At 41.6% G+C, this 14,673-nt stretch overlaps 1 protein-coding gene across 1 annotated transcript in view; it reads left to right on the forward strand.

Annotated features, from left to right (window-relative positions):
* Positions 1 to 10,059, forward strand: part of RFX4 (regulatory factor X4) — a gene marked incomplete at both ends in the record, with an annotated part of 85,915 nt that extends 75,856 nt beyond the window's left edge. The window contains 2 exons of the mRNA XM_082280820.1: positions 908 to 1,046; positions 9,787 to 10,059. Coding sequence (XP_082136946.1) covers positions 908 to 1,046; positions 9,787 to 10,059 — 412 coding nt within the window. The remainder of the gene's footprint in view (positions 1 to 907; positions 1,047 to 9,786) is intronic.
* Between the last annotated feature and the right edge of the window lie 4,614 nt (positions 10,060 to 14,673).

Consider the following 14,673-nt stretch of genomic DNA (forward strand, 5'->3'; position numbering starts at 1 on the left):
ATAGAGCAGCACAGAGGTTTGGGAGCTAAGAGTATTCAAGACTTGGAACAGACCACAGTAAGTCAGTGTCTGTGTTAGATATGTGTGTGTATATATGTGAGAATTTATTGTTCCTGCAGAAATCCCTTGCCTCTGGTGTTAGATGGATTATGGTGATTTGAGGAAACATTTGATTCTAGGTGAATCAACTTTTCTGAAAGACAACAAAGATCAGATGTTCACATGTTCACAAAGATGGGGAGATTGCAGAAAGTGTCCATGCATCTTCTGCTAGCGAATGGTCCAAACAATGGTGGCCAACAAACACTGACTCAATAGCTAAGGAAACTGCTCCCTCCTTTGCCCCTGGATGTCCCTAGACAGGGGGCTGGGAATCAAAAAGAAAGTGGACAGGTTCTCCAATCTCACATCCCACTCTCTTACTGAGTTGACTGTGCTAAAGCTGAACATTGTATGCTTCAGATTCAAACTAATTCACTTCTCTCCCTCCCAAAAAAGGAACATCTGACTGCAGTACAAGGAGATAGCTGAACTCATCGTAGTTCTTCAAGTCAGGGCTTACTATACTTCCTCAGCTTGGATAGCAGTTTACTGGGAACATGGCATTAGATAACAATAGAAGGGAAAGACACTTTCTCCTCAGAAAGTGTGGAGCTGAGTCTGCAGTTCAAATTAGTCACAGAAACAGGCTGGGTCTCTCTATTTGCTGTTGTGCTGGACACACACTTTCACTAGTGGCATCTGCTTCCCATCTGAGCTGAAAAATACCTTTTTGAAAAAGATTTAAAGTATCATCCTCCTATTAGAAAAACCCCTCCAAAACAATGGTATGTTTCATAGAAGTCACGGAATGATTAGTGGGAATAAATCATTGTTCATACTAAAAGTGGTTTTTGATGTATTTTAGATACACAGGAAGTTACAACTATGGTAGCTATAGCAACCAGCATCCCCATCCAATGCAGAGTCAGTATCCATCCTTACCACATGATACTGCTATTTCTGGACCACTTCACTACTCAGCTTACCACAGAAGCTCTTCACAGGTAATTTGCTTTTATTACTTGATGATGGTTGTTATAACATTTAAAATAAATTTACTTTGTAAATTTATCAGCATATTAGCTGTCTGAATCAATAATCTGTCTAGATATTGATGGCTCCTAATTTTTTTCACCTTCTAATATTACCTAGGTATCTTTTCATTTTGCTGGAGATCAGATGTAGCTTTAGATTGTGAATACAAAATATTAACTCTAAAATCCAGCAGTCTGGATCATGGAAAGTGTTTCTGTTTTAAGGAGTAGCTAAAGCAAAAACGAATATAACTAGTTGTATGATTCTTAGGTGTTGGGAGCAGGAAGAGATCCCCAAGAAGAAACAAAAGTGTTTTCATACAGCTGAATATGCAGAGGCCATAGTGAATTCTTCTGGGGTCTCTGCTTTTGAGGATACCCCTGTTTAGGAAATTGCCAAAACAGTCAGTTCTGCATATAGTTTGAATAATTTCAGGACAACATTGCAGAGGCTGTTTAATCTGTATCCTATACTCTCCTACTACAGTGCTGTGAAATTATATCAGTAACTCTTCCACCTCACGAAACTGAGCCAGTAGGAGCCAGCCCAGATTGAATGTGAAGATCAGATCTGGCAAGAGTTCCAGAGCAGTGCCACTGTCGGAGGGCTTTAGTGCCTCATGCAGCTGGTGCTTCCTCAGTGTAGGCAGCTGCTCTCTGGGCTCTCTCCTGGAAGATTAGCAAAGGGCAGATACAGGGAGGAGGTGATGGCATTGGGATATTCCACCCATGTGGCACCACTTACACTTTATTTATAAAAATAAATAAATTATTTCTTTATTAAAACAAATAATTTATATAAATTATTTATTTTAATAAATACATTTATAATTTTTTTATTTTATAAATTTATAAAATTTATTAAAATATTTATACAATTTATAAAAGTATATCAGGGACTGCCATGCTTAACTATCATCGCTGGACTGCAACAGTTCCATACTGGATGCAAAGATGTGAATTTGGTAGTGCTTTGAAACAGAGCACACAAAAGCTGCTTCTCATTCTGGTCTTTGGCATCAGTCTGACACATGATCTTAAAGGAGTCATTTCTCCTTTTTATGCTTCATTTTCCCTAGCTGTAAGATAAGAATAATGGTATTGATCTCCTTGAAGCTTTTTGAGATCTGTACAAACCCAATATGCTCATTTGGAGCAGCTCAACAATGGCTCCCTATCTTATGGAAAGGACAAGCTACAACTTCTCACCCATTTGTGTAGCACCTGGTCTGTCAGACTACATGAGGTATCCAGGTTTGTCAGAGGGCTTTTGCAGCTGCTGTATCTTCAGTAGGAAAGTGAGTGAACATTTAAGTGCAGTGTCCTTGGACAAGTTTGTTTTCCTCCATTTTTCAGTATGGGTCTTACCCTGTTATCTCAAGAAACAAGTAAAGCAAATCAAGATCAACACATTTTTAGTTTACTCATGTCCTGATTAACATGTCATATACAAACAGTAGCAAACATCGAACTCAGGCAAGTATTTTTCATACTGTAGTAGGCTGTCTCTACAGGTGCAGATGTCAGATCATTTTTTCCTCTCTTGCTAGTCTTTGAACTGTCCTGAACACATATGAAGAACAGCTACGCTTTAATGATCACACTTTGAAGGAAAATTATTTCAATTTCTATGTAGAATGTTCTTTCTCATGCTGCTTATAAACTGAGATGAAACTGCACAGCAGGACACAGCCAACAAAACCCTATCAATGTGCTTGTTCTGTACTGAGAGGAGCTACAAACTGGAACCTTACTTTTGAAGAATTATCTAAAAGCCTTTGACAGTTTGATACAGAATTTGCTGACAGTCTTTTTAAAGCTAAGTTAGCATCGGTAAAATTCCTGCCCTGATAATAAGTCCTTTCTTAGCTACTTTTAACAAAAAAAAAAAGTTCATAAGATGTCCCTGAGATGTTAGGAACTGATCTTTTTCTAGTGGTCTTTGTGAAGGGAACACATTGGAAGGAATTGCAGTAGGACTCATGATGTCGCAAAACAAAACACAGGAAGCCAAGTTTACAATGAATATATCAACAGCTGCCACTATACTGAAACAAAAGGAGCTGCAATGTGCAGAGCTGTGGGAGTATAATCAGCTGAGAAGAGGAGGCATTGACCATAATGTTCAAAAGAACTCTTTGTTATAATCTACATTCTGGCCAAATATAGAACTTTGGCTCAACTTTAGCAACTATTCCACCATGCTCTTTAGGATAGTGTCTAGGGATTAACTCCTAAGAAAAAAATGCTCTGTGTGTGTGGTAAATTCTCCTCTACAAAAATGGATTCAGGGAGAGCCCTTGTCCTAGACAAGGGTCTGAGCCAAAACAGGTGACATGTAGTTGAGGTGAGGTTTAAGCTGCAGCTATAAATAACTATTTTGGTCTTGAAGAACTTCATGTCCAACCTCTTTCTGTGGAAGAGAGTGACACACTCCAGGTTTAAGAGTTTTGATTTTGTCATTGGAATTTTAGAGTGAGACTGTGCTGAGGAAGAAGTCACACAGACATAGATGTTATACTATCTACTATTTTACTATTTACTATTAAGTATTTTGTAACAGCTCTCGAAAAGTGCAGGTGGGGGTCTTGGCAGTATAGGCTAATTCCCACTGATGGCTACAACTCTTTTGGATGACAGGAACAGTCTGTTCAAACCTTAATCTTAACCCTAATTTTTCCTTCTTCCCTCACCATCTGTGAATAATCCTCAGAACAGGTCCTTACTTGTAATTCCAGGCCTGATTGCTCATTTCTTGTCTTGGCTTACTGGCCAGGAGCCTGGCAGACAAATGAAAAATGATCTACTGGTTGATCTGTTACTACCTAATCCTCTAAGCCATAGGGCAGGAGTGCACACAATACTCTGATGCTACTCCACCATCATATAGAAGAGGACTGTTTAGTGTGTGTGTATATAAACACGTCTGTACTTTCACTTTATTTCATCAGTTCTCTGCTTCTGCAGTTTTAGGTTCCAGATGCCAGGGTAGGAAATAGACAACGCTGTCTAAAAGCCTCTGAGAGGTCTCATCATCCTGTGTTGAGTTTAGCAGAGAGTTACCTCCTTCAAAGGTAACCCCTTCACTAAGTCACACCTAATTCACCTCCACAGGGGAGGCTTGACTGGCTTCTGAGCACAGCTTTTTATCTGTGCAACAGATCTTATCTTACAGCAACGTTCACCCTGGCTGGACAGGTCTTAATCCTCTTTCAGGCTATCCAAAAGTATTTCAATTCATGTAGTTCTACCTTTTCCTTAAACACAAACTAATTCATGCTGCAGTAATTTTTCTTTGTAAATTTCAAGGCTGACACTTTTAGTAGGAAGAATAATTAGAGAAATGCGCAGCAGTACACATTTTAACATATCTGGTAACATATGAAGATGCACATCATTAAGGGTAAGCACCCTAATGTGTAGCTGTAGTGAGTCACACTGTAGGTTCAGTTATCCAGGTCTTATCTCTAGCAGTGACCAGAAACAGATGTGTGGAGGAAAAGTCTTAGAAGTAGGGTAAGTAGAAGGTGGTCCTTTCACCAGCATAACTATCATGCCTCTGGCAAGAGCTAACCTAGAGATATCCTGAGTAGGAAGCAGCAGCTGGAATGATGTCTTTTGTAGCAAACCACTCTCTGTCTTTGAGCTTTTTTGTACATACAGACTTTGCCAGGGGTTGCATGAAACACTCATTCTCTTGCTGATTTTAAGTCTGTTATCTCATAATTGCACTGGGTGCCCTAGGGTTTTTTGAATGATGAGAATAGGGAATATTCATGAATTCCCATTTATCTACTCTGACCATTTAAGACATCATAGATCTGCATCATTCCATCCTCACCTCCTCCCTGTCATCTCTCCTCTGGAGCTGAGTGTTAGCATCTCTTTAGTTTCTGTTGTGACAGCTGCTTTGTGCACAGGAGTTATTCAAGGACTGCAGGGCAGGCATAGTCTGGGGAGGCTGTGAATGTCCTGTTCTCTCAGTTGTCCTGAGCAGGGAACCTGATGGAGCTGGAGCTCCCCTCCAGCCTTTCTGTGCAAACCTGATCTCAGAGCAGATAGGAGGGACTCAGTCAAGAACCTGCCAGATCAGTCACCTTGATGTGGGAATCACTTCTAGATGCCACACTAAACACAGCCTCATTTTACCTTTTCTCCTTTGCCACTTCCAAAATGGAACAACCATCTCCAAACAGTCAATCTCAGGTGACAGCCATAGAAGCAGCACAGCAATGTTTCTCCTTTTGTACCACGCAGCTCCTACCTTAAAGACAAGAATGAACCTATCCATTTATTTATTTTTTGCTGCCTTTAAGCTGCATTTATGAAGATCGTAGTTTACTTCCATGGCCTGGACAGAAGAAATCAGTCTGGAAAATGCTGCAGTAGTACAGTCTGCTGTTAAGCAGTAGATCAGGTCTGCACCTCTCAGAGGCCCACAGCACTGCATTTGGGCCATAGTTAAAGGAACTTCAAACAATGTTTGTACCCTGACTTTCATAAACTGCTCTGGGGACTGCACTGGTCTCACATAATTTCTCAGGGGTGCAGCACGCAGCACTACTCAGTTTTTCTGTAAAATATTGCATGCCATGCTTCTACTAAACTGTGTCTTCCCTTCATGTGCCTCAGCAGCAGGATTTACTGAAGACAGTAGTAACTGTTTTTGTGAAATCCTCTCTCAGACAGAGCCCATGCTTTAGTGTCCATTCATGTTATTCTGGCCCATCTACTTTGGAAAAAAAAGAGAAGGGGAAAAGTTCTTAGTCTTCCAGCACATACACATTATAAACTCATGACTGTACCAATGCAGTAAGAGTAATGCACCCTCCCCAATAACCACTCTGTCATCAAACAGCTGGTAATGACAGAAAGACAAAAATACTGCCCAAATCCCACCCATGCAGCAAGAGTCATTGTTCCCAACTGTATGGCTTCACAACGGCCTTGAGACTGTTAGCATGTAATTGGAGTAATTATGTATTGAATGCAACAGGAAACAGATGTCTTAACTTCTTTTGAAATAATTACAAATAGCATTTTCCAGAGGCTCCAAATGCCACTCCCAAAAGTACCAAAATCGCTTAGATGGACTTCAAAGTTTCACTCAGCCTAATTAACAGATTCAATAAGGTTCAATTTGTGGAGAAAAGGGTCAGATTAAGGGTTATACAGATGCAATTAATCAGTAGTTTCAATTCTGTCATTTTATAAGATTTAAGCATATTTTTGTGAAATTAGTTTATAGCCAGCTCTCCACAATTCAGTAGTTACTGGTATGTGTTATTTGCAAGTCCTGAAGTAGTGGCTAACATGCAAAAATAATTTACAGCATTCAGCAAAAGTGGGAGCTAATACAATGTAAAGTCAGAGCCACGTTCATAAGGAAAACATTTTGCTGTTTGGACACTGAAACCTTTCACTTCCATGTATAATTGGTTGGTGAGTTGAGAATAAGGATAAAGAGATAACTCTCCATCCTTGCACTGCAGAAGCTCAGCCTTTGCTTCATGGGAAGACATATTTAATGTTGTATTTTGTAAAATAATACTAAAAGAAATTGAATTGATTTTACTTTTTTGGGCAAGGCCTTAAAAATAATCTGCTCAAAGTCTCACAGGCTTAAAGGGCTTCTTGTTTAGGTCTAATGGCAGCAGTAGTAACAAGTGTGAGTCAACCCAGAAAATGGTAATTTCCTGTCAAGAGTCCTCCAACAAATGTCGCTTTTATATCTGGCAAAGATCACTAGGCCCCAGTGTTTTGAGTTCAGCTTAAGCACTCTTCATTAAACCGGATGTAGAGTGTGAAAGGTGATTCAGGCAGCATGGGCAGGCATCCGCCCAGATGGCTCTGCTTTGGACACTCCAACAAGGCTGAATAGATGCTTCATTGGGTGAGTTAATAGTCAGGCAGGGGCCAATGAGTACTTTAAAAATATTGTCTTTCAATAGTCTCTTCACTGTAGGGAAAAAGAAGCCACTGAGTCATTTGCGATTAGCTGACCTACCATTACAAAACTTTCCATCTTGCATTCAGTCATAACAGAATTTATTGTAAAATACTGGATATTTAGAGTCCATGTTATTTTCAAGCAATTATTCTTTTTACATTCATGACACATTCAAAAACACAGCTGCATTGGGTGTGCTTGATGAAAAGGAAAAGCAGCACACTGTATCCTGTCCCCTCATGCACAGCCATTCCCCTGCCTTCTTAGTAAGCCTAAGCATGGCCTCTGGGCTGCACATTGGAGGAGGAGTATCTTTCTTTTTCAGTGCATCCCAAAGTTCAATCTGGGAGCCAAGATTTTGTTTGCTCAGTGGCACAGGGTTTGTGGTTCCAAACAACCAAAAGTCATAATGTAGCTTTCCCACATAATGCTGTGTACAACAAGGAGACCCACCACAATATTCCCAGAGTTCATTTTCTTCTTCTTGATCATAGGTGAACTTTTTTGCAGTCTACAGATTTTCAGATGGCAAATTATCCTGGCAGAAGACAGGGATTTCTCTTGGCATTTGTAAGGGATAGGAAAGCAAATAATTCTCCTGTTGCAAGTCACAACCTTTGCTTCAGAACCTCAAAGGAAAATTGCACTGAGTCAGGATGGCAAAGGCTTCTGTTATGGTCAACAACAGAATAGATCAATTCTCTCACTGGGAAGAAGACAGGAGAGAATCACTGGTGTATTATGGCAGAAATCTAGGTTAACCCTGTTGTAAGTACACTCTTTAATACACAAATCTACAGTGACTTCAAGTATAGACCAATGGGTAACAAAGGCAAAGACTACAGTAATTTGTATCAAGTAAAATGCTGCTGAAGACAAAGAAGAAACTTCTTAGCTTGGGCCACACACTGTTTCAAAGCTTGAGTTTTATTGTTGCTGGTCACTGGAAGTTCTCATCTTCAATGAAAGCTTTTGGAGAGCCAACAAGTCTGAAAACTTGCTTCTCCTTCAAAGGAATATAGGGCTTTTTACACTCATTAGGTAAGCTCTGCTGAACTTTCCTACTAAGAAACCTTTCTCGGAGGTGAAGATGGAAATTTAGATGGTGTTGTATAGACCTGCTGTCAGTGTTGCCAGGACAGCTTATTCTGGCAGCTGGATTAGCAGTACCAGTGTTGAAGTGTTGATGTTCCAGGGTGGTGCTGCAGTTTAACACCCTGTTTCAGGTGTTAAACATCAGCAGCTGCGATGGCCCAGGTAGATCCAGCCTCTGTGGTGATGGGAAGTATACAGGCTAGGTAACACCTTTGATGTTTTCCCTTTCATCTACCTACTGGCCTGCCTCCCCAGGACATGCAGGAATACACTAAATCACTAACTACAGTATGTTGGTCAAAAAGAGTCTTCTTTTTCTCCTCTCTAATTGGGAGTGGCCAGTGTGTGGCCCTGAGCTGCCTGAGGCTTGTGAATTGTTCAAATACATTTGCCAAGGCTGAGCTGCCTTCCTGGCTGTGGTAGGAAGAGAGACAGCACAGACTCCTCATGGAGACACTGCTGTAATTGCCTTGGGCTTATGTAAGAGTCGCTTATGCAACTGATTAACCCCGGGCCCATCCACAGTGGAGTAATGTAATGAGACCCCTTGGGAGTCTCTGCTCCCTCCCTCCTAGGAACACCTACTCCAGCTTTTCTCTCCATAACCCTCCAAAATAGAGGGAAGGGGTTTTACGGCCATAGAAAGCTTTGGCATGCAACTTGCAAGGTTTGTAAGTGTCAGAAGTGGTGATAGTCTTGCTTTGGTGACAGCTTTCTAGTTAAAGAAATACCACAGTGTCAACCTAAGATATCGAAATTTTAAATGTGACACTTTTTGCAGAAAAGGTATAAAGATGTAAAACGTTGAAGCTCTGAAGATACAAGGCTGGCCAAGGGGAACAGGGATCCTAACCCTCTTTGTGATGCAGATAGATAACAGGGGGACAACACAGGGAGAGCCGTTCCTCAGACACAGCACACAGATGATCTGCTCCTGCAGGACAGGCAATACATAAATAAATTCATGCTAAGCAAGCACTTGTAAGCACAATTTTCTTTCTGTTGCTGGGCAGTCTGTGGCTATAGAGGGCAAAAGCTGTTCTGTTTTCCTTCCTGTCCTGTCCTTCCTTAGTGGAAGCCATTTGTCAAACTTTTTATTTCTGCTTCCAAGTGTCACTGTGAACAGCTGGGGAATACAGAGATTCTTCTCCTGCTGCCTCTTTCCATAAATCGTCCAATTATCTGCTGGCTCTGGAGCCAGACCATACTGTTTTCCTGCAGAAACTGTAAGGATGTCTTGTGAACACTTTAAAGGGAAGGCACCATCCCAGAAATAAAGATTCTTTTGCTCTCCTCCCTCAAAACTCCCTTGAGTGAGGACAAGTGGGGGGCATTTTATATTCTGATTTTCAGTAAATAGCAAGTTTTTGAGTGAAAGTGGGAGAAAAAAAATTAAATTAATTCAATCTATTTTTCTGCTCCCAGGTACATCTTGATAAATTAATTCAGTATTTAAAATCAGTGACTGTTTTGTGAGACTCACTGAAACTTTGGTTTACAGCAGACACTGGTTATCTGGTATTCTACCTTCAGTGTGATACCTTGTTGTTGGATAGCTGCTAACACTCATGATTTTGGCTTTGTTAAACACAGAATTGTGACACCACCAGCCTTATTTTAAAATGCAGTATGTGGCAAATGATTCTTTTTTTTTTTTAATTTTAGTACCCTTTCAATGGCCCAACATCAAGAATGGAGCCCTGTTTGATGAGCAGCACTCCCAGGCTGCATCCCACACCAGTGACTCCACGCTGGCCAGAGGTCCCAGCTGCCAACTCCTGCTACACGAGCTCATCCATGCACTCCACGAGATATGGGAATTCCAGTGACATGTACACGCCCTTGACAACACGCAGGAATTCTGAGTACGAGCACATGCAACACTTTCCTGGCTTTGCCTACATCAATGGGGAAGCCACCACAGGCTGGGCTAAATGAGGATGACTGGTATCAGCTAAGCCCACACACGTACAAGAGTTAGAAAAACTTCATGCTGTGTGGGACTTTTCATGAACATTCTTCAAGGGAGGTGAAAATGGAAGAGATCCTGGGCAGTAATGTAGTTCCTAACGTGGGCAGATTGCAGACCAGCATGACTGAATGTTCCTGTAGCCGAAAAATACTTTTGTGCTGTTCTAGACCACTTTTGGGCCTATCTGTGCCTTTTTTAATTCTGGGTTAACCCTGTGTGCTCTCAATTTAAGTGAGCCATTTTTGCCCCCTTTCTTATTGACAAATGTTAATGAGTCTTACAAAAAAAAGTACTGGAACAGGACCTATTTATAATTTGATTTAAAGACAGGAAATTCACCCTCAGCAAAACCCCATCATCTGTTCTTTTAAGCTCTTAATGCATTCCTTAGAAACCATTCTGCCAAGTCATCACTTATTCATATCAACTCCTCTATCTGGTTCCTTAAAAAGACACGTGTTGTAGGTTTCAGTTTACATCTAACTTTGTATATTGATGCACCTTTCTGTCGATCCACTAAGTTTGATCTTTACAAAAGAGAAGAAAAGACATGTAGCATTGAATTATACACTGCCTTAAGTTGACTATTGTTCTTATTATATATGTATTTGTGTTGAGTTTGCACAATCTGGAAAAATCTAACTTCTCTGGTCAGTAATGACAAGGTAAGAAGGGACTTGGGGACTGGGAAGATTTTGGATTCAGAGCCACATATGTTAAATATGATGATGATATGAAGCAATTATATAAAGAAAATGACAATGCAAACATGATTATTCACTTAATTATCTATTGACAGGTATGAAACTGTTCTCTCAATTCCTTCACATGGTGATAATTCTCCATACGTCTGCAAAAGCAAAATTCAAAGCTGTGCCTTTGAAGTTATTCTGTACTGTGTATGTGTGGAAAAATGTATTGTATTTTGGGGAGAATTTTTCTTAGACATTTTCTGTCAGATTTGTAGCTATTTGTGAGTTTTTGTTAGTTTTTATTAACATAGCTTTTCCTTCTGTATTATAAAACACACCAAACAATTATGGTGGACCTATTACCCTATGGGTAAGAAATAAATAAATGGAAATATGACAACAGGCATTTTAGTAATTGTTTTGTAAATAAAATCTTTGATAGCACCCAGTGTGACAATAACCGTGTTTATGCCTAAAATGGACATAAGTGTTATTTGTACAGTTGTGCAAGATATATGAGGGATTTTCACACCCAAATAAAGTTCTTGAAATTAAATAGGTGCTGTTTAAATTTACTTAAATACAAGAACTTCTACAAGCTGCAGACCTTAAAAAAATCTTAGATGTCATCATGTATGTTTTTATCCAAGGAAGGACTTGAGAACAGGTACAATTCGTGGCAAATGAGTGATGCACCTCCACCTAGCTGATGGGCTGGTGATCGTGACCTGCCACGGTCCCCCCTAGGACCAGATGCATTGGTGACATGTCTGTGGGTAGAACTGACCAGCAACTCAAGGCTGGGTCTTTGGAAGGATCAGGGTGGAGGGGAATCCAAACACCACTCAAGGGAAGCCAGCAGCACTTTGTCTGCTTTTTTTAGCAAATTGTTAAACTGAAAGAAGCCTAATCCCCATTGACTGAAAGAGAGGAGAAAATGAGACTATTTTTGCATACAAGTGTTCCATATCCTTCAACACCTTTGGGGACAAGTCCGTTACCCTGATTTCAAGAGCTCAGGCAGACTGTTTGGAAAAGAGGAGGGATATTGGACACAGTGTGAGACCCAGAAATATTAAAACCTTTCTGGGTGGAGAACCGCAACATCCTGGGAGAGAGAAGTCTGACCAACAGCAGCACCACAAAGCTGCTCATAAAAAAGAGCCAGGAACATCATCAGTCAGACAGGGCTTGGAAAGTCTTTTTCAAAAAAAACCTTCCACAGTTGCTCTTTTCCTTTTTTTTTTATAATTAATTTAGAAACTTGTGTTGATGCCTCAGGAGTCTGAATGTGCACTGCCAACTACTTTTGAACTGCTTCCTGACGAGGGCTTTGAAATTTAAAGTAGACGTTCATGGGAAGCAGTATATAGATTGGTGAAACATAGGCCACCATCACCAGCTGCATGAGAAGTGCTGCGAGGGAAGGCAGGACTCATCCTGGGCCACTGCAGCTCAGAACCCACCACAGCAGCACAAAGCATGGGAGCTTTCAGGTCACAGGGTGTGCACCAGGCCAGGGAGTGCAGCAGCTCAGGAGAGCATCATAACCTCTGGGCAGAATGTCTGGTGAGGGGCAAGAATGTCTTAAATCATCCCAATACAAAATGCCAAACCTCCTGAGTCGAAGTCTGCATCCTGTTAATTAATCCTTTCCCTTAACCATGGAAACTAAAAGTTGGGGTTTCTTGTCTAGCCATGCATTTATGTGCATATAAAGTAAATATGTGACTATGCAAACATTGCTGAAGAAGATTTTATACCATATTCTGAAATATTCAATCTCAATTTCAGTTTCTCTTCTATTTTCCTATTTTCTTCTTTCTCTTTCCTCTCTTTACTCTCTTTTTTCTTTTTTTTCTCTTTTCCTTTTCCTTTTTTTAAAATTTCTGTTTACATTGTTTTTTTCTAATAACAAATACACATTTTTATAAAAATGTCATCTTTTTCATAGGCTAAAATGTATAACAAATTATGTATAATATATGGAGTAGAATAGAAACTAGTTTTATATATTACAGCATAACTGACATAACACATTTAATATTTTTAAATAGATCTACACACACACAAATATATCTGTATGTATGCGTACAAAAATCCATTACAATCCTTCAAGATTTTTCATTACCAGGTAGAAAAAAGGCTCAGCGGGGGAAGAGCAGTGAGAACTCCATTCAGTAGCATGAATCCTCTTTTTGTCAGGCTACCTCTTGCTGCTAAGGTCACTACCCTTTGACAAAAATGGCCTCTGACCTCCCCATCCCCACAATTCTGTTGTGACTGACCCTGAAACCCATGAAATTCGGGGGCAGACATTGCTTTGGAAGGTTTAGATAAAGCTGACTAACATGGGAAGGGCTCATGGTATGCACCCATCTGAAAAGGTCTGGCAGTTCTTTGGTAGAGGATGCAATTTATTCTGTCCCTCTCTTTCACTGAAATCCTAATCCTTCATATGCTACATAAAGTGGAAACTAAAATGCACTGATGATGAATAACAATGTGCCTTTAAAGGGCAATAACAGTTTCCTAATCTTTATTTTTCAGGTTTTGTAACTTAAAAAAATTAATTAATTGGCTATGTGCAAGTAAAATGAGTGTTTTGCTGTGCTGTGAAGTAAACCTAAGCAGGCTTATATGTTATTATAGAGTTGTAAATCTAACAAGCAAAAGACTCTTTTCATTGGGTTTTTCTCCAAAGCTGCATTAGTTTACACATGGATCTGATTCAGAAGAAATGGCTGCACACTGGATGGCTGGACTTTGTTATTCCTTGCAGTCCAGTGACTGTACTGTTCTGCTTTTATATTTCAGTTCTTGTGGCAAGAAACGCCTAGGGAGGAAACTCAGGTTCTTGTTTGGGTCTGCATATTAAACACTGCAGGCAGGCACCGTCACATCTGAGCACCTCAGCGCCCCGTCCCTCTGCAGGTGCAACCTCCCTGGCGTTGCCCGCTATGGAGCCGGTCATTTGTGAGATTAAAGGTTCCTCTTTCTCGCGGAGTACCTCCTGAATTGTAGGAATAAATATTCCAAGGAGAGACCGGCCACAGCTCCGTATGAACATGGTTTTTTTATTAACTTCAATATATCATTTTCTGCTATCTGGGCAATGAATTTCGATTATAGGGCGCCTTGAGTATGAAAATAACTGTGTATCTGCTCTTGTGTAGTTTAAACCCACGGTCTTGCAAAACCTTTATAGAGACATGGTTCACCTATGCCCGGCTCTGCCGATGCAGCCCACCTTCCCCTCCTGCCACTTCCTGAACAAAACACAGACTTTTCGTGTACCACCATTGTTTGGTGGGTTATACCTGGGAAAAAGGCGGTCGGTTTTGCCGCCACACGCTGTAGCGAAGCCCCGCTTCAGGGAACACACACAGGCTTCGCCCGCCGCGGGAGCCTAATGACCTAAAAGCTCCAGAAAAAGCGGCCAGCCCTGGTTTTGGCAGCCTTTCGCCTAGCGACAGACACGGGGTGGACAGGGCAGGTCGCAGAGAGCACACGATCGGACAAGCCCAAGGAGGCGGGAGGGATGCCCCGGGCAGTGCCCTGTGCCGCTGAGCGTCCCGAGAACGCGCTGCCGCCGCTCCTCTCGGCGGGAGCCCTGGGGGCTGTGGGCGCGGACTGCAGCACCCATCGTGCCCCAGGGCAACAGAGCCCCGCTCGCCCCGCCGCGCGCCGCGCCGTTCGGCATGCTGGGAGATGTAGTCCTCTCTCCGCAACGGCCGGCCGGCGGGACGGCAGCCAATAGGAGGGCTCGGGGGTGGGCGCCGCCGGCCCCTCCAGCCAATGGCGCGCGGAGGGTGCCTGCCAGTTCGGGCGGCTTCCGCGGGGAGCGTCGGGCGCGTCAGGGGGCGCGGGGCGCGCGGTCGGGGCGGA

Source organism: Coloeus monedula, assembly GCF_965178545.1.
Source record: "Coloeus monedula genome assembly, chromosome: 4".
NCBI lineage: Eukaryota > Metazoa > Chordata > Aves > Passeriformes > Corvidae > Coloeus > Coloeus monedula.